This window comes from Ammodytes marinus (assembly GCF_949987685.1).
Source record: "Ammodytes marinus genome assembly, chromosome: 17".
Taxonomy (NCBI): domain Eukaryota; kingdom Metazoa; phylum Chordata; class Actinopteri; order Uranoscopiformes; family Ammodytidae; genus Ammodytes; species Ammodytes marinus.
Genome location: NC_137221.1, coordinates 25,253,309 through 25,279,722, shown reverse-complemented (window position 1 = coordinate 25,279,722; position 26,414 = coordinate 25,253,309). Strand labels below are relative to the sequence as shown.

The following is a 26,414-nucleotide window of genomic DNA, read 5'->3' as shown; positions in this document are numbered from 1 at the left end:
ATTTCGTCAGAACTACAACTGTTAACTCGTTAGGAAATCAGTAGTAGCCTAGGCGGCAAGGCTAGTGTTTATTTTAGGCTATGGAAAACATTTTCTGACGACTTCTTCCAAAGCTAGCCTTTGCAGTGGACAAATAAATGTTAGAACTTCAAACAGTCCTTCTGTGAATAGGCCTATACCGCTCATTTAGGCTATATTTATATTACATCAATGGAGGTCTTTAATTTCGTTCACGCAGTTTGTTCATAGTAAGTAAGCTTAAACTTATTCGGTCGAAACCATTATTTTGGAAGGGTTTTTGAACAGGCTTCTATTGAAATTTTGCCAACTTGACATTAGGCTGTGTGACTGTTGCATCACTTACTACACTGTCATCTTTTCAGCTGTCTTGTGGAATCACAGAATAGTGCACTTTGATGTACACATTTAAGGCAATTGCATACACATGTGACTTTGAGATACAGGCCTCTGGAGATTTAATATCATCTTTTTTGTTTAGTTTTTTTAACGATTTTTTAAAATGTATCTTGAAGGTATGTACAGTATGTGCACATGGCCTGAGAATAATTATTGAGAACTCTGATCTCATTTAGTCTATATAGAGGCCATCTGGCCATGTTATTATATAGGTTGCCATAGTCACCCACACCCCCTCCCCCTCATGAAAACCTGCAACAGTCAGCACCTGCCATTGTGTTGGTGGAATAAATAAACCTTTTGACATTTGGTCTGGGGATTGTTTTCATTACCATGCACAATATAAGGAAACTAAGGGATATTCTGGTGACGTCCAACTCTGATTCCTAACATGTCAGACAGTAATTCATTGTATGCTGTAAGCATTAAGATTTCACTCAACTGAAACGAGCTTACAGCATATAATACAATGAATTACTGATGTGTTAGAATCAGAGTTGGACGTCACCAGAATATCCCTTAGTTTCCTGGTGGTAAGTCACATACAAATGTGTTCCAATACTTCTACTCACCGAAAAATGTGGTGTTCCTTTACAAATAATGCTATCTTCTCATTTTGTGTATCAGATCCAGATGTAAACACTTGGAAATAAAAGCTGAAATGTTGATCTCTTGTCTCATATCCATCTTTTGGTGTCAAACCCAAATGTTTCCAGTCTACAGCAGAAATAAAGGAATTGGCCTCACTGTTCCAATACTTTTGGAGGGGACTGTATTTGGAGAGAAAACAATTGGATAACAACATAATGTAAGGTGTCATAGGGCACTGGCATGATCTGGAAATACAGAAGCTAAATATGGCATTCCATATTTTCCAAACAACGGTAGAAATGTAATACAACTATTTAAATAAAACATGAAATGACTTAAGCATTATTAACTTGGTTCATGTTGGTCAAAGCAGGCATTTATTGATCCACAAATACCTAACAAAGTGACGTATCTGTTGAAACCATTAACATATTCCCTGCTCACTCATATTTTTCATGATAAAAGGGTATACAGAAAAATTATATAGTGTCATTTTGTGGGTATGTATTGATTGTAAACATGAAAATGTTAGGCCTTTTAACTTTTAATAAAAAAATCTGTCAATCTGAAATACCAACACCTGCAGAGTCACTGTAATGTTCGTTACATGGGCTCATAAAGCTACATGTGTAGTGACGCCACATATTTCAGATAACACTGCTCAACAAGCAACTACAAATCAATGAAGAATTTAGACTTGCTCAACACAACTTGGCCATTGTTACATACAAGGAAAAGCTCAATATGCCTCAAGGCTGTCCGATAAATAGTCTGGCCAATATCTGAAAACAGACGTGTCTGTGTCAGCATGTATGCCAAATGATATGCAGTACAGCTTATTTACAGTATCGCTGATTAAGCCTGTCCTGAGAGCACTGACACATTTATTTTTAACACTGTAAAACATTCTGATTTGTACATTGGTTGGTCATAAGTCTTCAATATAAAAAATGGGTCACTTACAAATAATGTATTTCATGTATTAACATAAAAAGATGGCCAATATGAGAGGGTCCGATTTCTTTTCTTTTAAATCTCAAAGTTCAATATAGTATAGAATATATAACAGACCTTACACCCAGTTACCCAAAACGTCAGCTTCCAAACTGAAACAATTTCAGAAACATTGAACGATCATTACACACAGAATAAAAGCTGGAGAATTGGTATCAAATCTGTGTGACAATAAAGTAAAAACATGTGAATATCCTGCCACAACTTATAAAAGCTAAATATATATATATATATATATGTATAAAAAGAAATAAACTTAACCCATGGTAGCAGTATTGTTGTGCCGTCATGCAGGATACAATGTGATAAAACTGCTTCAAATTATTATTCATATGTAAGTTTAAACACCTTTTTTTTTATATCAGCTTTGAAACCAAACATTGTAAAGCCATGCATTATGTGACAAGCACACTAAATGTTGGCATTGAGATAAAAATGCAGTAACTCAAACACATGAAAACATTAAGGGTATCAAACCAGTCCAGAAATGTTTAAAATATAGTGCCAAACCCCAACTCCTACACAAAATACTATACTGAAATGTTTCAAATGTATGGCTTTATTTACTCTCCTCTATAACTTACCGTATGTGTGTGCTTACTTATCTCCCGTAAAACATCCACACTTAAAAAAAATATTTTACAATTCTCAGAGTGTATTGCACGCGTGACTAATATTGACAGTCTTAAGATAGCAGGGCTGCTTGTGACAGAGTGCAGTAGTTACAGTGGCCTGTAACAGGCGTCTGGTTGCCACATACGCAGATCCACCAGAATCTGGTTCAGTTTCTTCATCCACAGATTCCTCTCGTCCTTAGTGTCTGCACACAGCCAGTTCCTGCACGCAAAAACAAATGGGTGTTCAGCAATGCAAGAGTAACTGTTCACATATAGGGACCTGTGTTCCAATCCCCATACTTCCATAGTATTTATTTAGTATGCCAGAAAAAGATTCAGGATGTCCCAATACATGGACGTCAATCGTAGTATGCTGAAAAAAGATAAATAGCCCACTAATTCCAATAGCATTTTGGAGTATTCTTCTTTATTCTTGACATAATGAAAACAAAAAACTTCCTTATCTGATTTTCTGTCCCTAAAACGCTTCTGTAATTTAGTATGTAGTGTAGTAAAAAGAAAAAGTATGCGATTTGGAACTCAGGGGTTGTTAGGATATTTGGATGTTTTTACATGTATACATAGAAATGCTAGTTACTCACTTGGTGACACACATGGTATTCTGGCACTGACTGACTAGTGTCTCTTTGTCGTCCTCTCTCTGTGGTCGCACTGTGATGAGCTCAAAGGTGTGGGGTCTGGCACAGAACTCTCTGTTGGCTGGTTCCACTTTCTGACTGGTGCAGTTGGCCAGGTTGATGCGACCCATAGGATTCTGGCAAAAGTAGACAGTAAAAAAAGAAACGGGGTCAACACACATTTGACAGGGACATTGGGAGTCACATTTTCAGGATTATCCGTCACTTTCTACTGTATTTTTCCATGCATGGCTTGGCACATCCTTACACACACACACACACACACACACACACACACACACACACACACACACACACACACACACACACACACACACACACACACACACACACACACACACACACACACACACACACACACACACACACACACACACACACACACACACACACTATACTGATGCAAGATTGAGCTGATTAAAGGAACCAGGAACTCTGATTCAAGCCTAATGATATCAGTAAAAGGCTACAGTCTACAAACGTTTGCAAGGCAAGTCTTGTCCTAGACATTGTCACCCTTGAACATGTGTTTTACCTCCATAAAGTGAGTGTAAGAGACCAAAGCTGGACCACACAGAAACATGTGATGTGCTGTATGCTATGTGTAAGACCAAGCAGCAATAAACACTAGCACCTGGTTATTGTCTTTAAATCACTATGATCCGACAGTACAAAGGTACCGTATTTTCCGCACTATAAGCCGCACTGGACTATAAGCCGCAGGTGTTATAATGTTTAATTACCATATGTAAGAGTTTGTGCACAGAGGGGATTGTCGGGAAAGAGATGGCTGCTTGAGGAAGCTCCCATTTATTAACATTTCAATAAACAAGTTGCATATTTGCATAACGTATTCAAGTGTACCATTTAGTGCAATAGTAGCTACTAGGGATGGGCACGAGTAGTGTTTTCGCTACTCGATTGATCGCTTGCATTCTTTGAGGATCAATCGATTCCTCGTTAAACTTTTTTCTATTTTTAGAACGCAACGCATCTGTCTGCAGAACAACGGTTCACCGCAATAAAGCGCTCAATGCTTATTGTCAAACAGTCACAGTTGCCATATGATATTAAGGATTTTTTTTCCACAAGTTCCACAAGTAAAACATATTTTCCTCACTGAAAGTAATTAAATAGACGGGCCACAATTTAAACCGATCGAGTTGGTCTGCAGTGGGGAGAAAAAAAGAGAAAAAAAGCATGGGCTGTAGTTGTAACAAAAAAATAGCCTAAGTCACCATTTAAAATAAGAAGGGCAGCAAATAATATATAATGATTGTCCTACAATTTAAATACATATAAATAACTCACCAAAGCAGTAGACTTAGTAGCCTAGTTGTATATCCAACCGCGTAATGCTCACTCCGTGTGAATAATTACCGCAACTAATTCCTCATTAACGGAACGTTACACCGGTCGGTTTTTGAATCTTATCCCCATATTCCCTATTGAAGGCTTCTTAACTGTTGTTGGCTCGGAGCGAATGTGCCTGAAGTACGTAAGCCTGGCTTCTTCTTTACTTTTCTTTCCAAGCGGAGAGCACCTTGCATGCTCACCTGGAGTCTACTCATTACTAACTGAGAGTAACAGGTGTCATCTCCCCTTTTTATAAACGTAACTTTATCATCTGCTTTGAAATAATTGGACAGTTATATTCCTGAACATGTTCTAGAGAAAGGAGAGACCGTGTTCAGCTCCGCGGTGCTGTGGAGAACACAGGCTGCGCTGCGGTGCGGTGGCACGGAGGTGGCAGTTATTTGCGGTTGCTGTTTGACACAACGCTCAGTTTATTGCACTTGCATCAAAATATTTAATTTTGTTAAACTATTTTTTCCGTTTTGTGCCGTTTTGTACACGTATATAACATTTTAAAATAGGGGCTATAGGAAAAAAAACGATTTTCCTCATCCACCAATCGAGTTAATTTGAAACAAGGAGTCGATTACTAACGCCCATCCCTAGTAGCTACAGAACATATACTGTGCTGTGTAATAACAGGGTCGAAAAATGGGGGAAAAGTCGCGGCTTATAGTCCGAAAAGTACAGTAGTTGAAAAAAAAGGGTCACAACTTGGAAGAAAAAAAATCAAAAAATAATCAACTATTTCCTTAAAATGAGTGTTCTGGGGGCTGATGACTTTTTTTCAGCATGTAGTAGTGATCTGGAAACTGCATAACAAAAATAAAGGTCTTGAATGAACGTGTTGGTGTATCAGCGCTCAGTTACCTTGCGTTTCTCATCGTCAGGGTAAGTCCAGTAGGAGATCTGGTATCCGGATAAGACACACCACCTCCTGTGCCACGATCCAAAGCCGCTGACATCTTCAAACATGGTCTGAGGGACAGAGGGGGATATAAAAGGGACAATGTATTTGTATGGGGGGGGAAGTAGTGAGATGAATCTGTGGTGATGATTTGATGTGCTGGCACTCACCAGGAAGCCCTTCTCCTCCACCTTTGATGAACCCACTTCACACTGCATCTTGAGGTAGATGTGGCCCTCCAGAGGGCACAGGAATGGAACCTTCAATCCAGAGTACACACACGTCATGATAGGCTCAGGTATCATGGTCACAATTTTGTTACAAGACATGGTTAAACACATACAAAGTCACAATGCAAGTTTCTTAAAGATGGTTAACAGTTGTTTAAAAAGCACTTGACATTCCTTAAAAAAGGTGCAGTGTGTAATGACTTGTAATTTGGAGTCATCTAGAGGTGAAAGTTCTAGATGTCCTTTGCTAACCCCTGCCTTTGGGAGAATTTACAGAAGCTTTGGTGGCCTTCAAGGACAAGAAGCTAGTTACTAAAGATGGCATCATCCACCACTGGCTCATGACTTTCCACAATATCAATTGATGATGAGGTGAAGATTTATTGAGTTACTTATTCTATACTTCATGGTCTTCAAACAGGTGCATTTCCCCAGGACGGCCACATAACAAGTTAGGCCGTTAAGTATTTGTGGTGGCAGATATTGAATGTTGGAATGCTTATTTAATGTAATAGGAAACATTGTATTTATCTTGTATTACTCCTGTATGTCTAAGGTTAAATTCCTCAAATGTGTATTGAAGAGTACTCAGACTGTTGTAGGGGGGGGGGGGGGGGTATCCAAGGGAGGGGGGAGGGTTGGGGAGGTACAGTCTGAGTACTCTTTAATACACATTTGAGGAATTTAACCTTAGACATACAGGAGTAATACAAGATAAATACAATGTTTCCTATTACATTAAATAAGCATTCCAACATTCAATATCTGCCACCACAGTATGTCAGTTCTTTGCTATTGTAGAAACATGGCTGTGTAAAGTAGCGGCGCACCCGCTCTATGTAGATATAAAATGGTCCTCCTAAGGTTATTTAAAAAAAATAAAAAATAAAAAATATCTATCAAGTGATTACACACTAATCAAAAACATACTTATGATATTACAGTGTTTCCCCCACGTTCACACAGCAGCGGCGGGCCGTAGCTCCTTTTAGAAACGGGGCAATGCCTCACGTAAACGCTGTCCATGCGTCGGAGGTGAATGTAACTTACTTGGCTGAAACCAGGAGCAGCTCACTGTACAGTCCCTTTAGTCGCGCTGTCAGTTTGCCGACATGGCTCTGTGTATTCGGGCTATAATCAATATAATATAATAATCAAACAGATCGCGGAACAGTCACTAACGAAACAGTTACTGGCTGAGCGAAGTGGACTACTGTAGGCTACTGATGCAAATTCCACAATTCATTACTTGTGTTAGAGTTTAGTACAATATGTATTCATTTATATTTGAATGCTCCACCAATCCAGGCAGGACAGGATAGTTTAGTTTCAGTTTGGTTTTTCGTGTTGGACAGCTGTTTGCTCAGCTGAAGGGCTCGAGCCTCACGGAGCAGACAGCCTGACTCAGTCTAAAGTCAGCGATGATCACTCTCACAAATCAAAAAGCTAAATATACGCAATCTCTTCCTCCCTCTATATCTGTCTGCATAGATTTATCTCTCCACTGCACACTTAGTCACTAGTTTAAAGGACTTTAGTTTATTATTTAAACATTTTTGAAGATTGCAGGCAAGTAAAATACCACCAGCCACTACATTCTCAATGATAGACATCAATAATTACTTGTTTTTTTTACAGTTTAAATCAAATATTTGAACAATACAGGAGAATACATATTTGAAAGCAATACAGAATACATGATATTACTGCATTGTATTGTATTCTATTTTTGTCACCAGGAACCTAAATGTTGTCAATTACCCTACTTTACATACATCTGGTGCATACAAATTCACCAGAATGCAGGAAATGAAGTGTTGAATGCTCAAGTTTCTGGGGGGGCACCCCCAAGACCCAAAAATTAAAATGTGTCCCAAACCAAGGTTCAATCACAACCTACACCCTTGGAATTGCATGAAATGTTTTGTTTTATTTGTATCTATAGGCCTTTGTATAAGGATACTTTGTCATTTTAATCACATTATTTTAAATTAAAGTCTTAGGTCCTGCTTATCAATTGCTCATAATAACCAGTAGGCCTACTTCTGTGTTGGACATTGCTGAACCTCTTCCCATTTACAGCACCCCCCCCCCCCCCCTTAAGAAAATAGTTCTAACATCTCTGTCTAGTTCCATGTCCCCAAAAAATCAAATGAAGGAACGCCCCCCCCCCCCCCCCTCCTGATTTACCGAGTCGTCTAGAGGGGTCGGGTGTTTGTCACCTTTTTCACCTCTTATGAGTTTGCAGGTCTGGTTTAGGCATTAGGCAAAAACTGTAAATAAATTGTGCAAATCATTTTCTGCGTTGTGGCGTTTTGTGTTTAAATATTCATTTCTATAAAAAAATGTCAATCTGTAAATAAAGACACAAAAGGCAAAGTTACAACACCAATAATCCCATCCATCTAAATAGTAATAAGTGCATATTCTCTTCTCAAAGTGTACTAGATCCATGCATTCAAATGTAAAGGGTACAAAAAAAAATTGGCCGGGGGTGCACGGACCACCCCCCTACGAGGTTAGGGGACCACGCCACCGCTGCTGAAAAAAATCCTGGGGGAAACACTGTATTATCCATTTCTACCAAAGTCTGCTCTGGAAAATGCCAATTCCCTTTACACCCTGCACCTTTGATGAGAGAAACTGATCTGATGGTTAGTATCCCAATGCACTTCAGAGTAGTCCATGCTATATAGTGTGTTCACCCTCATTCCCACAGAAACAGAAAAGAAGAATCATGCAATGGGACAAGTAGTAACCTTGGTATGAAACATGCCACTGAGTAGTTCTCTTTCCCTTCCTTCATATTTGATCTAAAAGAAAGATAGTAGGGCAGGTGAATGAGTGCACAGGCAGAGCATACTGTGCCATGAGAACTAACAGGGTTACTGTCTCTGTAAAGCCTCTACACAAATACATGAATGTGTTCCAAATGAGCCATTTGTTGGCGTTGTACAGCAAGGACATTGCTGACAGGCCAGCCACATTTCAAATGCAGAATAAAGAAGAAAACTCAAGTGGGAGTGTGGAAAAAAAGACACAAGGAGAAATGAAAAGATGGCATTAGTGTCTTCCATACCTTTTCCAAAGGAAACTTGTTTTTCCCAATAGAAGACAAGTTGAGCTTGTGTGATCCAACCAGGACAAAGTTACTGGTGCGAACAGCGTTAGGACCCCCCGGACTGGCCATGACTACAAACAGAAAGAAAGAGTATTCACAATCATTTCTAGATGTGAAAGCTTTAAGGGGCACACAAGATAACCATCACCGCTGCATGTAACACTAGTGCATTGGTGTAGTCAAGCTGCACTGGTATAGGCATTACTATTTTTATTTTTAATTAATGTAGCGAGTTGCGAGTCAAGTGCAGGCTGAGAATAAGTTCCCGCGGCTATGGTATAGATAGAGACAAAGGATTTATAACAGAAAAGCCTGCATGTGAAGTTTCAAACACCTTGAGGGCGCCCAAAACAAGTAGGATTAAGACCTTTTGGAGCTTGTTCCATACTAGGAATAAAAATTAAGAATCTTTCTCTTAGAAGTCTCCAACCTTCACTATAGAGTAACACTCAAAACACTCTCATGGCCTACTTTGACCATGTCCCTCTTTTACATTGGGCTCAACAGTACACATTTTGATTGCATTTAGGCTGATTTTTACATTTGGACATACCTGGTGTGTGGCTACTTTTCTGAAAGACAAAAGATGAAAAAAACGAATTAAAAAAACAATTCAGGCAGATGAGAAGTTTGAATTTGGATATTAAACTTGTGGTTGGTGGGAGGGTTGTCTGAAGTACTTACAGTGATGGCAAGGAATCTCTTGGGAGTGATCGCCTGGAATGATAAATAGAATTCAGATCAATGTAATTTTGCTTTAAAGTCAAGTGAAATGATAGTGTGTGTGTGTGTGTGTTAGGGCTGGGCGATATGACGATATCATATCGTGGACGATATGAAAGTGTCTACCGGGAGAGATTTGGCCATACCGTTTATACTGCAGAGAAAAGAAGTTCATGTGGCGAGAGCATAGATGGAGCGGGAGGCAGCTGTCCCTCCTAGTCCCTACAGTTACACCGCCGCGCAACACGGGGGCTCTGCAGCAGAGTTCTGGGCTGCAATACAGCTTCTCTACCCGTAACAGAATAAACCTCATCTGTTGCTCTAGCTGTCTAGCTCCGGTGCGCCATCACTACAGTTAACAAACCAACTCCGTGTCACGGTGGCAGAGCAGCTGGTATTAACGGTCAAAAATGTCATCGGGCAAAGGAAACTTGCTTGCTGCTTCAGCGTGCTGTTGCCGTGACGCAGAGTTGGCTTGTTTTAAGCCGCAAACTACATGGGTTAGCTCTCGTGAGCTAGCTGGCTAATAATGACATCTTTAGCCTACTCGGGGCTTCACCCCCGTGCTGTTATTGTTGGAGACAGCCAGCAAGGCTGGTTTTATGTAACTTTAAAACATGTCAAACTTGAAAATATTATTTGTGTTGAAGCTGGAGTTAAAGTATTACCAGACATTTGCTCATTAGTTAATTTTGACAGCTTTTTTAAATGAAGATGAGCAAATACTGCAGGAAAATTCAAGTCTTTCATTATTTTGATATAGGCTACTATCAATTGGAAAATGTAGGCTCTTTGGTTGATGCTGTCATTTTTATTTTGCACTGACTGACTAAAGCCAGACTGGTGTGGTATTTTGCACCAGTTTTTCTATTGTATGGAAATTTAAATTCCAAACAAAAGATGAAAATAATCTAATGTGATTAAAGTTCAGTACGGTTATTGTAATACATTGAATTTAAAGGAAAAATACTATATCGTGATATATATCCATATCGTGATATAAAATGACCTATATCGTGATATAAGATTTGGTCCATATCGCCCAGCCCTAGTGTGTGTGTGTTGCTCTTCTAAATGAAACGACCACCCAAAGCTGTGTAGAAAAAAACTTGTCTTTACACAGTGCACACCCACCGACACGTGAGGAAATTTGATACAGAAAATGCTCATACCGACATACACAAATCATGGGCGTCATGAACCTCCATATTCTCTGGGACACACGTGCACATTTGATCAAGTAAAGAAAGCCTGTTCCATCAATGATTGACAGTGTTTTAAAAAGAGACATAGTGACTTTACCTTGGACTTGTTTAGTTTCTTCTTCTTGTCAATGCAGACATCACGCTTCTGCACCTGGAGATGGCAGCAGTTAAAGCACAGGGTTAGAATGAAAATTGGTAATACAAATACGATCCTTAATTTTTTATTTTTTTTTTAACTTCGAATTGATTGGACGATGACCAAACTTTCACAGCTGGCATATGGAATTCTAAAATGTTTCTGTGATTTTATCCCCCTTGGGGAATTAAGTAATTGACGATTTTGACGACCGTGTTTTAATTATCATCTGAGGCAAAGTGCATATAAAGAAAATGGAAATTTGAGGATATTATCAAGGATAAAATGTGAATCTGGGTAATGTCAGTATATGCTGTCTGAAAGATGTTTCATCAGTACCAACATTAAAACGGTAGAACTAAACTTGAACATTTCTCTATCTTAAATTGTACAAAATGTCTTGCAAAAAGACACTTCTAATATCTAGGGGTGGGAAAAATAATCGATTTTCCGATTAATCGCGATTCTCTCTCGAACGATTCCGAATCGATTCATAAAAGTTAATCGATTTATAAAAAAAAGAAAATAAAAAAAAATAGTAGTATTTAATATTAGTATTTCCTGCGCCACTGCGCATACACACCAAACAAGTGCGAGTTGTTAAAAGTGGCGACAAAAGGGCAGAGAGCAGCAAACCCATATGACCTGCACTGGCTTTGTGTCCGTTTACGTTTTTGTATGAGAGCTGAATTCCAAGCCATACTTTTGCACAATGTGTTGAAATGACATAGAAAATAATAGAATAGAAATCCTATAGAAACATGATTCACAAGAGTAGAAAGAAAATTAAACTGAATCGGTTTAGTTTTTACATACTTCCATATTGTGTTGAAAGCTGCATTGATTATTGCACTGGTCATAGAAAGTCATATTTGTGACAAGAAAAGTTTTTTCTATAATACAATATTAGAGAAGGCAATTCATCTGTTGATTGTCTTTAATGATCATCACAAAAGTAGGAAGTGATTAGCACACTGAGTAGCAAACTCAGATGTGTATATAAATATATTTTTGAAAATCACACATAGGTATGTACGTAAAAAAAAAAATGCATCGTGATGCATTGAGAATCGATTTTGAATCGAAAGGTGCCAAGAGATTCCCACCCCTACTAATATCATGAGGTCCAAATGTGAGAATGAAAATCCTAAAATAAGCCTTCAACGTAAATGTAATGCATAAGTGTACAGGGAATCGTTCTTTTGGCATCTGTAAAGCATGACGTAAGACACTCACCAGGCCATAGACCTCAATATCAACTTCAAAGTTACTGGACACATCAGATCTGAAAGAGAAGAGAGAGGGGTTTTAATATAGACGTATCATATTCAATTCAATTGCAACTACAAGATAAACAATATCTACAACAATGACATTATATTCAGTCATTATAATTGAATGACAGGATATGCATTCTTCTATAGGAGTAGTAGTGTGTGATTTACATGGTGAACTTGGTAGGGAAAGCGAGGGTGTCCCCGCTGAGGCCGCGGTGTGTGCTGGCTAACGGTGTGGCCACGGTGTGCTCTACTCCAGCACGAAGCATGATGAAGAAGGAATGTTTGGTCGACTCTGAAATAGTAAAAAGACAGAATTATATCATTAAAACCATTGGTTCAATAAAAACAGTTTAGAATTTTTATTCCCGGGACAAAATCTATACAAATGGTCTCAAACCCACTAAGACTACTAGAGGTTGTAGTTTTCGTTATTGTGTTTTCCCATCACGTAGCAGTCCGTTTACAAAAGGCCACAGACATGTGAGATATTGAGCATGAGTGAGAACTGACCTGGCTTGTTTGCAGTGGAGCACGCAAAGTCTGCTTTGAGAGGCAGGCGGACCTCCTGCAGGGTGATGGAGCCTTTAGAAGCAGACGTGCTGGGGGTATCAGGGGCTCCATGGGCCTTCCTCTGGCCTGATGGGTCCCCTTTAAGACGCTCCAGCTCTGTCTTCAACGCCTCCCTCCTCTCCGCTAAGGAAGGCAAACGCCAACAAAGTCAAGCTTGGATACTACCGCCAGGCTTTGCAATATACAGCTCCGGAAAAAATAAAAGAGACCACTCCAAATGTTCAGTGTCTCTCGTTTTACTATCTATAGGTTTGAGTAAAGTGAACATTTTGAAATTATAATAAAAACTACTGACAACATTTCTACCAAATTCACAATAAAAACATTGTCATCTAGAGCATTTTGAATAAGTTATGTAGAGATAAAGATTTAAGAAATCCAAACTGGTCTCTTAATTTTTTCCGGGGCTGTTGGATATAGACTATTATTTACATGGCCTACATTGAGCTACTGCTATGTAGTAATTGTTGCAATAAATATTTCCAACAATTGTAGGGTCTCTTAATGTCAGTTTTAGTTCTATGGAAAATCAAAATAATTTTCTTGGTAAAAAAAAAAACTTTTCTTTAATTGAAATAAAGAAACAAGCTATTTCTGCTTTATAAGTGTTACAAATCAATCTAAATAACCCTGTTAAATCCCATGTGAGTGTGTTTAGCATATACGTGGAGCATTGTCTGGATGAACTCACTTGCCACCAGCAGTAGCCTCTCTGCCTCTGCCTCCACCTCGGAGCCTTTCCCGTGCTCTTCGTCTGTGCAGCAGTTGAGAGCCTGACTGGCCTGGTGGATGACTGTCTGCTGCAGGCTCAGGTCATTGGTCAGAACCTAAGCAAAAGAAACAGTCAGGGCCTTCACATGCAGACTCATAATCGGGTAAATAAACAAATAAGACTTCAAAAGGACTTGTAAAATGCATGTAAACACCTTTATCCGATCTACTTCGCACACAAATCACACATTAAACGACAAGCAAAGTCGGATAAGAACACCTAGATAACTCGTTCATAGTCGGCATTCTACCTGCATGCATACAGGGATCGGATATCTCATATCCGTTCACGACGTAATAAATAGTGGTCTTGTTGCCGGGAAGGAACCGGACGTGGCTCTATAACCACTTGTTGAAAGGGCTACAGCGCCACCTAGCATAGCAGAGTCAGCCATGCTCCGCACATTTATCGAATATTTGGATGTATAGTCAGACAAGTGACGAGGTCCGTTCGAGTGGCAAGTTTGATATGCCTTAATCCAATCTAGTTGTCCCATGTAACCGCACTGAGTGATAGTAAAATCACACAGCTTCAGCCCATTCAGAAAACGCTGCTGCCAGAATCCTTATTAGGACCAAAAAAAGTGGATCGCATCACCCCAGTTCTGAGGTTGTTATACTGGCTTCCTGTCAAAGATTTTTTTTTTTTTTAAATGAAGTTGGTTTATAAAGCACTGAATGGATACATTTCTGATCATCTGATAGGTTATGAAGCATCCAGAGCTCTCATGTTGTCTAGGGAAGGTCTACTTGCAGTCCCCAGAGTTAGGACTTAACATGGAGTAGTAGCTTGCAGTTTTAATGTATCACATATCTGGAAGAAATTCACCAGAAAGTCTGAGGTCTGCTGCAAATCTCAGCCCCTTGAAATGAAAATCTTGCCGTTTACCTTTTAACCTGTATTTTTAATCCGCTTGTTTTAGTTGTATATTTTTTTTAATTCGTAAGATTATTTTTTTTGGCATTTTAATGCTTTATTTATAGTGTAGAGAGACAGATATGAAATGGGGCCGAGAAGGGGAATGACATGCAGAGAACCGACCATGGGCCGGATTCTAACCGGATTTTATGCATTTAATGCAACTTCTAATGTCTAATCTTGATGTATTTTCCGCCCCTGTAAAGCACTTTTAATCTTCTGAATTGTGCTATAGAAATAAACTTGCCTTGCCTAAAGCTTTCTCATTCTGCCACAACAGGAATCAAGTCATGCATATGATAGAGTTCAAGTGAAAGCTCTACATGCATAATACTGTAATCCAGATTGAATTCTTGAATAATAGTTGAAAGTCTTTATTCCAAACCTTGATCTTCTGTTTGACACTGAAGGCAGTGGCTCCTCTGGGTTCCTCTGCTCCTCTGAGGGACACGTCCTCTTTTCTCACTATCACCTGTTTCAGGTTGGGTCTCTCAGTCTCCTTCACCCTGATGGATCTATATGCATCAATGCTAAACACACACAACAAAAGATGTTAGATATAAAGAAACATTAAGGAGAGGACGGACAACTTTTAAACTATGTGTTCTACATATATTTACCTGTATGGCATCCTGGGGCCTTCATCTGAAGGTTCAAGGCTGTCTGTGGAGAAGCGGGTCATGTTAGTTCTTTGGAACTTGCTAGGTTTGGATCCATGGTCTGGGGTGTTGCTCTTCACCAGGAATGAGCTGGCTGGAGTTGATGTCTGCACAAAGAAATGAAGAACATGTTTTGACTCAGAAAAGGTCAGACAGTAAAACTCTTCCATGTGAATAGTATAAAAGACATTTCAGCATGTTGGTGCATACCATCATTCTTCTGTCTGGACTCTGGACCACAGCAGCCACAGTCTCTGCTAGTGGAGTGAGCAGAGACATGGAGGAGATGTTCAGAGGATCTTCCTCCTCCTCATCACTCTGGTCTTCACTCTGCTCCAGGATTCCATCAAAGATGTCGGTGATCACTGCAGAGTTGATGGACTGGTCCACATTCATCTCTTTTTCTGTCACTAGGTCCTCTTCTTCTTCATCAGTAGTTGATGTCTCAGTGACCGCCCTCATAGGACTGGATGTTGAGGCCGGAGGAGACACAGCCGACCACTGACCTGCTAATTCACAGAATAGAACGTATACAACATTTTGGGAAATTCAACCAAATATCAAAATTGTTTTATTATTTTTTTGTCCTCGTCAACTTAAACACCTACATGCTGAAAAATATTCCAACCAATTAGAGCAGGGGTCCCCAAACTACGGCCACTTTTTATTGGCCCGCGGCCGATTTAAAAAAGATAATGTAATATGGCCCTTTGAATTTTTATTTATTTTATTTTTTTATTTTTTGCATTTCTTAGTTAACCCACTAGTGCAGGGGTGTCAAACACTGATTGATTGGCCCGTGGCACATTTTAAAAATATAATGTAATATGGCGCTTTTAATTTTTAAATAATTTAAATGCACTCATTATATTACAGAGAAATATGTCCCATAAAAGAAAATGAGCAACAAGCCCATCCCAGAGGACCCTGCATAATATTTTATTTTAAATTAATATTATTATGGAAAATCTATGCGTCTTTCTCCAACAGCTTCTAATTCATCTGACAGTGTCTCCATTTTTTTTTCATACAAAATTCTTCAGATTTAGCCTCTTAAATTTCCCTCTCAAAGTGCACCAGATTCATGCATTTCGCTTTAAAAACTTTAAAAAATCTCCCGGGGGGGCATACCCCCGGATCCCCCTAGGAGGGTCGGGACCTCGGCTGGATACTATTTTCACCCTGCTGGACATTGGACGCAAAGGCAGAAAACACTGGGTGTATCATTGGCATATAAACAAGAGGGGAAATGTGTCTGTTTAATGTGCAAGGAAAGTGTTGCCGTGAAGAAGGATTAAAATTTACGAAGACACTATGAAACTAAACATCAGAGCAGCTACATGTCCTGATAAATGTGTTATTTTTGCAAAGTGGCCCGGCCCTTCGTAGATTTTTCTGTATGTGGCCCTCAGTGAAAAAAGTTTGGGGACCCCTGAATTAGAGTCTACATAGAGAAAATATGTATTCATAGCATACAGTTGCACTGAAATTAAAATAACTGTATTGACATTTCATGCTTTATTATCATAAAGTCTTAAATCTGGCAATTGTTGCCCTCCAATTTCAAACCTGTTATGCAAAAAACATGTTTCAGTAAGGAATAAACATTGAGGCAAGGGAAATATGTTCAACAGAACATAACCTAATGAACGTCACAACAACTGCTAATGCTGGAAATTGGTCATTCAAACACAAACATGATATTATTGACTACCTGGAGGAGTGCACTTTGTGGGTGTCTCTGTGCTCTCAGTAGGGGGTGCAGTAGGTCCATCCTGTGTCTCACATGGGGCAACCTCAGACTCCACAGGCTTGTGAAGCGCTTCCTAAAAAGCACATTTATGAATGACAATTTCTCAAATGCTAAAAAAAAAAATTATGATTTATTTTGTGAGATGTTAAACATTTGGTCATTTGTGTGTGTGTGTGTGTGTTGACCAACCTTGATGTCTTTGCTTTTATTGCTTTCTGCCGCTTCATCTTTATTTTTCCACATATTGTTTCCCTTCTGGAATCGATTGCGAATCTGAGCCAGCTCAGACTCTCGCTCCTGGAATAAAGGAAGATTGTTAAAAATCTAATATCAAACCAAATGGCTGCACAAAAAGAAGATAACATTACTGTATTTCTCCCACCAGTTTCTGTCTTTGGGTGAGATCAGCAGTAGCTGTGTTTGCAGCGTGTGCAGCTCTGAGCCTCTCCTGTACCAGCCTGGTGTTTGGTGTGACTGATGGAGTGACAGTGGGAGTCTTGGTATGGGTGGCTCCCCCTGCTGGTGAGCCCTGGTTGCTACGTTCTTGGCACTTCTCTCCAAAGCGCTCCAGGAAAGATTTCACACCTACATAAATCAAAAAGGTATAAAATATTCTTTCCACTTATGTCGAATAAATAGCTGCATCATCAAACAAACCTAATTGCAATATCACTTGTAAGAAACATACAGTTGGATATAAATATAAAAATTGCGGATAAATGTTAATATGTGGCCAAAAAATACATATAACAGAGTATTATAACTTACAGGTCCTTCTCAAAAAATTAGCATATTGTGATAAAGTTCAATATTTTCTGTAATGTACTGATAAACATTAGACTTTCATATATTTTAGATTCATTACACACAACTGAAGTAGTTCAAGCCTTTTATTGTTTTAATTTTGATGATTTTGGCAAAAAAGTAAAGAAAAACCAAAAATCCCTATCTCAAAAAATTAGCATATTTCATCCGACCAATAAAAGAAAAGTGTTTTTAATACAAAAAAAGTCAACCTTCAAATAATTATGTTCAGTTATGCACTCAATACTTGGTCGGGAATCCTTTCGCAGAAATGACTGCTTCAATGCGGCGTGGCATGGAGGCAATCAGCCTGTGGCACTGCTGAGGTGTTATGGAGGCCCAGGATGCTTCGATAGCGGCCTTAAGCTCATCCACAGTGTTGGGTCTGGTGTCTCTCAACTTCCTCTTCACAATATCCCACAGATTCTCTATGGGGTTCAGGTCAGGAGAGTTGGCAGGCCAATTGAGCACAGTAATACCATGGTCAGTAAACCATTTACCAGTGGTTTTGGCACTGTGAGCAGGTGCCAGGTCTTGAAAAATTAAATCTTCATCTCCATAAAGCTTTTCAGCAGATGGAAGCATGAAGTGCTCCAAAATCTCCTGATAGCTAGCTGCATTGACCCTGCCTTTGATAAAACACAGTGGACCAACACCAGCAGCTGACATGGCACCCCAGACCATCACCGACTGTGGGTACTTGACACTGGACTTCAGGCATTTTGGCATTTCCTTCTCCCCAGTCTTCCTCCAGACTCTAGCACCTTGATTTCCGAATGACATGCAAAATTTGCTTTCATCCGAAAAAAGTACTTTGGACCACTGAGCAACAGTCCAGTGCTGCTTCTCTGTAGCCCAGGTCAGGCGCTTCTGCCGCTGTTTCTGGTTCAAAAGTGGCTTGACCTGGGGAATGCGGCACCTGTAGCCCATTTCCTGCACACGCCTGTGCACGGTGGCTCTGGATGTTTCTACTCCAGACTCAGTCCACTGCTTCAGCAGGTCCCCCAAGGTCTGGAATCGGCCCTTCTCCTCAATCCTCCTCAGGGCCCGGTCACCTCTTCTGGTTGTGCAGCGTTTTCTGCCACACTTTTTCCTTCCCACAGAGGTGCCTTGATACAGCACTCTGGGAACAGCCTATTCGCTCAGAAATTTCTTTCTGTGTCTTACCCTTTTGCTTGAGGGTGTCAATGATGGCCTTCTGGACAGCAGTCAGGTCGGCAGTCTAAAGGCTGTTACATACTCCGCGAGAAGAAAGAACAAAGTTCTCGGTGACAGAGCTGCGAGAAGAAAATGACGTCATTTTCTTCTCTCAGCTCTTGTTTAGCTGTTCTCGCAGCTTGTTCTCGACACATCACCCGGGCCGAACTTTCTTCTCGCAGCTTGTCCGAGAACTATTGTGTGATTGGTCAGTCTGAAGTCAATGAGGAAAGCGAAGTGAAATCAGCTGGCGCTACTGAGTCAATTACCATGGTAACAATGCGCCGCGGTGAGGAGTTCGGCAGTTGAGTTCTCGTGAAGTATGTAATGTCAGACCAGAAAGAACTTCTCGCAGCTCTGTCACCGAGAACTTTGTTCTTTCTTCTCGCGGAGTATGTAACAGCCTTTACCCATGATTGCGGTTTTGAGTAATGAACCAGGCTGGGAGTTTTTAAAAGCCTCAGGAATCTTTTGCAGGTGTTTAGAGTTAATTAGTTGATTCAGATGATTAGGTTAAGAGCTCGTTTAGAGTACCTTTTCATGATATGCTAATTTTTTGAGATAGGAATTTGGGGTTTTCATGAGCTGTATGCCAAAATCATCAGTATTAAAACAACAAAAGACCTGAAATATTTCAGTTGGTGTGCAATGAATCTAAAATATATGAAAGTTCAATTATTATCATTACATTATGGAAAATAATCAACTTTATCACAATATGCAAATTTTTTGAGAAGGACCTGTATATTATACAATACAACCTAATGTATTTTTCAAAGTACACCAGTAACCTGATAAAGCACATCAGTTGCCATTTCTACAAAAGAAGATAGGCATAAAGACAGACAGACATTGAAGAATTGAATCATCACTGTGGATCAAATTGTTATACAATTTCAAAATGAACTGCAACATGACTAACCTGGTCCTCCAGCAATGGCCTTCTCCTGGGGGCCAGAGGCGCCAGTGACCGTGGGTTTGGCACGGAGCTCTGGCTTGTGGGGGCTGGCAGTGGGGTTGAGACCTCTGGAGACAGCCTGGTTCTTCACAGGACTCTGAGGCACTGATGTCAAAGCCCTCTGGGGACTGGATGGAAGGACTGCTCCCTGGATGGAGCTCTTTAGGGGACTAGAGGGGAGCAGAGGCTCAGGGTTGAGACTCTTGGTAGGGGTGGTGATCGACTTCAGTCCTGGCCTGGCTGCAGGAACATCAACCTTCTGAGGGCTGGGGAGAACCACTCGGCCTGCTTTCACTGGAGAACACACATCCTGCAAAAAAAATACATTTATAAGTCATACAGTATATAAAAAGAAAAGTAAACAAGCTGCCTTGTTTCTCCATGTTGTTATCCGTGGTGTCATTAGGACCACACATCTGAAGATCATTTCATTATTGATATATATATCAATTATCATGTTTTGTTGGACACAACTGGTAAATCCCCACATTTTAACTGACAAAATACTAAATTAGTTGATTATCAAAATACCTCCCCGTTCATTTTGTGTCAATCTATTCATCATTGCAGCCCTGAATGTAATTACTTCAAAGTCATTCATGTATCTGGAAGTGTGAGAGCTGAATACACATCTATCATTTTCATATAGCAATCCCTCACTAGCAATGTGTATAGATTTGAGCAATGTAGCATCAGTGGATATAAGTCAATTTTTAGGTTTTGATTGTATAATATGTATACGATATAATATCAGTCAGATATAAATAACTGAAGACAATCCCAGGTAAACCCACCTGTTTAGAGCTGAATGTAATTTTGTTGGATGCAGATGAAGCAGCCACCACATGGCCCGTAGCACTTGGTTTAGTGCCAGCTGTCAGAGCAGCATCTCTGACTGCAAACACTTTGGAGACAGCTGCAGCAGGGGTCTCCATTGGGTTCTCTTTGGGAATATTAGCATGGCTTAGGTCGTCTTCCCAGGATCCAATGGTGGCGGCGAGGTTGGCCAGTCTGCCTCTCCTCCCCACTGCGGCTCCTGAAGATGTGGTGGGGACTACTGCAGGGAGGACCTCAGCTTGAACCTTCAACATGGGAGCGCAATCTGGAGCCTCATCACAAGCTTCTGAAAGGGGAGGAATGTTTGAATCAGGTAGGGACAAACTACGTCACAGTCAGACATTTCAAATCATTCTGATTGGTTATTTCTTCGACACCTGACTTAAGTAGTTAGGTATCATAACAGTGATGTATATGTCAACTGATGACAGACTAGCCAAATACATCTAGATTGGTTTTGATTAATAAAATCATAGATACATAACTGACCCAAAGGTTTAAGACCAGTGTTCTCAATAGAGGCCTGTCTTCCACTTCATCCGTCAGTTATCACAGACTCTTAACTTTGTTTAGTCATTTGGTATGAAGCTTCCCTTATGTTTACACCTTGATCATGCGTTGTGTCTTGAAATAGTGATTTATACTTAAGATGTTATTTCAATAGCACTTAAAATATGTTTACCAGTGCCATCCCAATACTGTCTTTGCTGTGCTAGCCTCTGGAGACGAGACCTCATGCCAGTAGCAGACAGAGCTGGCTCTTCCACCAGCTCCTCCTTGTTCCTCTGCGGGGCCGGAGTGGCAGGCAGCTTCTCTGGTTCTCTGCTGCTGGGAGGCTCAGGACCAGGGACAACAGCCTTTTGTTCAGGCTCTGGCTGTGCAGGTTTCAGCTGCCCTGACTGGGCTTGGACAGCGGGCCGAGCAGCAGTCTTCTCCAGAGAGGAAGCAGAGCGGATGCTAGCGGGGCCCACGGGGGGTTTCTTGTCTGTGTGGATGACAGGAGTGATAGCTGCTGTGCTCATTGGCTCCTGGTTCTCCTCTCCGGCTAAAGGCTGGACGTTTTCCCCTGAGCGACTGCGCTTAGAGGGAGACGGCTTGGAGGACACCTGTGGAACTGGGAGGAAGTGATGGGGAAATATGAACAAAGAGTAAAAGAGCACAGCTACTATTCATACCCATGTTCCACCAACGCCCAACCAGGTTTTAGTTCTGGGCTGGAGCTAGTGCGTTGGTTCAACCTGCGAAGCTTTGAAGAAACAGTTTGCTTTTCCACGGGCTACAGAGACAAGCCATTATGTCACGGTATGTCTTTACACGCTGTTGCTCTCCCAGCTAACGCTAGCTTTAAGCACAACACCAACTACAGCGAGGGATAAATCATATTTTTACGAGGGTTTTTCTGGTTGTTAACTAAACACAGCTTAGCCAGTGTATTTGTGCTGCTCGGAGTGATCAATACAGAAGGCAATTATCTTATGATTACGTCTCGGAGCTGCTGTGTTTTTAAATATGGCCGTCAAAATGTTTTAGTTGGCCTGGTTTGCCATGATAATCTCATAAGTGGTTCCCAGTTCCAGACCAAAAAAAGTCTCTTCTGACAGAGAACCGCTTCTTTCGTGGTGGAAAAGCAAAGAACTGGGTACCGGTTCCAAACTGCATTGGTGAAATAGGGGCATTAGTGGATCAACTGGCAGGAGAAGTCCATGCAGAGAGCAATCCAACACATGTCATCATACCTTTATCAATGACTGACTCACTGAGCACACTGTTGGTGTCAGCCAGCGGCTCCCGAGGCCTCTTGACCATCTGTCTGTTTGCTGCATTGGGTCTCTCCGCCATTTTCTTCTGCAGGTTTTCCCTGCGAGCCCGGGTCCGCTCCAACAGTTTCTGGTGTGATAAAAAAAAAACATGGTTTGATTTTAGAATCAAAACAGCTTGTTTTACACATAACAAAGATGGACAGAATAGAGTCATCACATGTTCAATGTTAAGTTACAACAGCACCACACTGCCTTAAAAATGACTAATTAATTTATGGTTTAACATGTTGACACAATGTTTGTGTTTGTCCAGTTGTTAGAGAAGGTGGGGTACAGCATATTTTTCCATATTTGAGAAAGACCCAGACTGGTTGAAAGTTCTTGAAGCCAGTAGCCACTGAAATGGAGTTATTAAGAGGTCTCAGATTCTGTGTCAAAGCACAGACAGGTTTACTGAGGGGAGTCACTATGCTGCGGTGCCCAATAGGGGTGTGCACGTGTACACGTGTAACCGTTTAGTAAATCATAACCGTTTAGGAAAAATCAATAAACGAAAACCGTTTTTTTTTTTTTTTTTTTTCAGATTTTAAATTTTCCCTTTTTCAAAGTTTTTAAAAATGTTCTGGAGACACGCATTTATTGATTTTACATCACTAATAAACTAATTGGGGATGATAAAAGCTAGTCTGCCTAATCGGTCTGTCCCTCGGCGAGTGTGTCTGTGTGAGTGTGTGTATCGGCGCACACACACACGGGGAGTCGCCGTGCTGGGGCTCGACTCACAGCCACGGACGAGTGATGAAAGATAACCTAAATATTAAAGTTACCCGGTTGACGTGAACTATGCGCGTAAGTAGCCCGAACTTTATAACACCTGTTCAACCTGCATGAACGTGGACATGTAGAAATTTGTGCGAGAGGCTATATTAATCAGGAAATTAATGAAGGGCGATAATGACGGCGCACATGACAGGCGAACTTGTGTGTGTGTGTGCCATGGACCTATTATAAGAGGTGTGTAAACGAGCGTAGTTCATGTCAACTGTGTGTTTACAGGCGAACAAACGCGTATGTGTGTGTGTGTGTGTGTGTGTGTGTGTATGCGCGCGCCTTCAAGACGGCGGGCGCACGAGGACAATGACGTCACGGTTAACCGTGTACACGAAAAAAAATCTGTCGTGTACACGGTTAGACATTTTTGTAAACGTTCACACCCCTAGTGCCCAAACATACAGAAGTTGTAAAAAGCTTACAAACCCTTGATGAAAATGTTTGCTTTGAAAGATGGGGGACACAAGTTTCCACAAAGGTCGTTGTTTTTGGTGAAATTATTTCAGATGCCAACAACCAAAAAATACCTTCTGCCTAATTCAGGATGTGGTTTACTTTGTTGACTTAGTAAAGTCATCAAAAAAGGAAAATATATTTTTTATCTGCAACATCAAAACTATAGCAGCTGAAACCTACAGGACATGTCATTTAAAAAATGGTGGGGATGGAGTGATGGACATTATAAATGCAACAATGTAAGTCAGTCCAATACAAATAGGCCTGCCATAACTCTTTCAACAGGCATAGCCACAGAGTTTCTATGGGTTACTTTGACACAGGACATAACAGCATAAGTTAGGTAAAAACAGACCTTCTTCACCAGAGATAAAAAGCTCTTTGTTTGCCCTCTTTCCTTCCTCTTTTCTCTACATGACACTCCCTTCCCTTGGCCTCACAGTCACACAATCTGATTTACTGTGCTGCACATTGACTGTTCAAACGCCAACGCATTCCTACAGCTGCACTCGTTTCTCCAGGCAGAGTGGAAAACCTCAAGTCACATCTAGCAGCATTCCTCAGGAATGAGCCACTCTGGCCACTGCACTGCCTGTCCGTTATTCCTGGATTGGAGATTTCAAAATGTACGCTTATACTGGCTCCGATATCGGGGTATAAATAATGTATAGTTGTAGCTGTCAACGGCGGCATGAGTACACCAAGTCAAATAAAGCAAATCAAAAAAGGCAAGCGTTGGATCATTTCCAGTGCTGACACATACCATTACCTTATATGGAGACAAAAAAGTTACATTTGAACAACGTTTTAGGACGAGTGAAATGATAATATACACGGATGCATAAAAGGCCGTAGTACAAGGGTGGTACCAGCGGTGGTCAGTCAGCACTGCAGTCTTGATATATATTACTTACAACCTGTCAAACATGTAGAAAACTACATATGGTCGTCAGAGAATTAAGTAACTAGCTAGGTGTAATTTATTTTTATTTTACTGCATATTTGTGATTGCTTAGGACTCACAAGACAAAGAAACACGTGACATATCCACTGACTTTGTTTCAATGTATAAGCACACATTTCCGACCGGTATCGTTAGCTTGCGTTGAAGTAGGCTACAATAGGAGTAAACACGATTCCTGGCGTGGCTACCATGTGTCTAATAACATTGTACAAATAGAAAATGTTACGTGAGGTAGCTTAGCATTAAAAGGTAACGTCAACGCCTGTATTTCAACTGAACCTTCAAGTTGGCTTACGTTACATATATGACGTTAGCTAGGTAAGTTAAATCGCCTACTCACCTCAGTAAATGGATCCATTTTTGACAGTTTATCCCTACACGAGCAATATTTCGACGACTTGGTATTTCAAACGTCTTGTGGAAAAATAGGACGTAGGAGCTGAGCGGATCTCGGCTGCCCGTCTTTCAGCTTGGCTTCTCTCTTCTGTGCACAAAACAACTACCGTTCAAATTTGAATTTCAGCGCCGCACCTACTGCGCAGACTCCAACAGCTGAAAGGAAGAGCCTGACAACCAATAGGAATCAACGAGGCAGGTTTTACATTTGCTCAGCCAATAACATCCTGGGTGTATGGAAAAATAAAAACTGTCACTCTCCGTCTCCAACAAGACACAACAAGCCAAGGACCGACCGACCACACATCAAATCATGTGCGCCACCACATTTTGCATCAATCAGTCATCTGTTTTCAAATGCTCAAAAAAAAAAAAACGGTTGAAACGTACGCTGACCTAGCGCAAACTGATTAATTTTCAGTTGATGTATTGCACAGACAACTCGTTTTATTATGTAAGCCTAAGCGACATAGGCCAAGGCTAGACCTACTATGGCTTTTTATTTAGGTCATTTCTAATTCGGATTAACTGATGTTCATATCAGGTCTATGATCAAACATTGTTAACATAAGCCTATTTACCAATAAGATATAGGCCTAATGAAATTACATGAGTTATATGTCTATACTTTCACAGGTTGTAGGCCTACTAGTAGGCTAAGTAAGTTAGTAAAATGTATTTATAAAAGCACATTTATAACAGTTTTCACTGACCAAAGTGCTGTACATAGTGCATTCAGTAGGCCAACATGAAGGTAAAATAACAACAACAACAATAGAAAAAATAAAGATAAAAGTACAAAATACATATAACCCGGACTTCCACACACAAACATATACAGTACTAGGCCTACTACTAATAGGCCTGTATGATTTATGGATAAGATAGCCTACTTTGGTTAGTTGAAGGAATACAGCATCACCAAAATACTTAACACTCAAGTAAAACACTAAAGCATATTCTTAAGCTGCTAGGCTACACATTGTTTAAGTGGGATTTAGCCTATTATTAGACATGGCCTAAAGCTGGCCTAAAGCTGCCATCCTCCACAAAGAGGCTTGATGAGACATGTAAAGAGTTTTGTCTGTGAAACTATTTATTTCTCAACTGCAATGGGATCTGCAACATATGCTAAACGTAGCCTACCTGTTTGTGCAGATTTTTTTTTTTTAAGATATTATTTTGTCATTTTTGCTTCATTAGACCGTTTGAGAGACAGAGGTGAAATGGGGCATAGAGGGGAAGACACACAGATAACTGCTGCAGGGCCTGGGCCGGAGGGG

At 40.5% G+C, this 26,414-nt stretch overlaps 1 protein-coding gene across 2 annotated transcripts; it reads right to left on the bottom strand.

Moving 5' to 3' along the window:
* Window positions 1–1,370: 1,370 nt before the first annotated feature.
* anln (anillin, actin binding protein) lies at window positions 1,371–25,215 on the bottom strand. 2 transcript variants are annotated; one of them, XM_080044862.1, is made up of 23 exons: window positions 25,076–25,215; window positions 22,461–22,611; window positions 21,407–21,838; window positions 20,682–21,010; window positions 19,852–20,197; window positions 17,311–17,513; window positions 17,118–17,225; window positions 16,890–17,001; window positions 15,386–15,684; window positions 15,137–15,282; window positions 14,902–15,046; window positions 13,518–13,653; window positions 12,767–12,949; window positions 12,422–12,548; window positions 12,213–12,261; window positions 10,938–10,991; window positions 9,597–9,629; window positions 9,466–9,484; window positions 8,871–8,983; window positions 5,732–5,821; window positions 5,525–5,632; window positions 3,242–3,414; window positions 1,371–2,859 (listed from the first exon to the last, which is right to left on the bottom strand). In XM_080044862.1, the coding sequence occupies exons 1-23, from the start codon at window positions 25,091–25,093 to the stop codon at window positions 2,745–2,747; spliced, it is 3,489 nt and encodes a 1,162-aa protein (XP_079900988.1). In that variant the 5' UTR covers window positions 25,094–25,215; the 3' UTR covers window positions 1,371–2,744. The 2 variants fall into 2 exon arrangements, with proteins under 2 accessions (XP_079900988.1, XP_079900989.1); XM_080044863.1 differs by having other exon boundaries at window positions 15,386–15,681.
* Window positions 25,216–26,414: the final 1,199 nt, after the last annotated feature.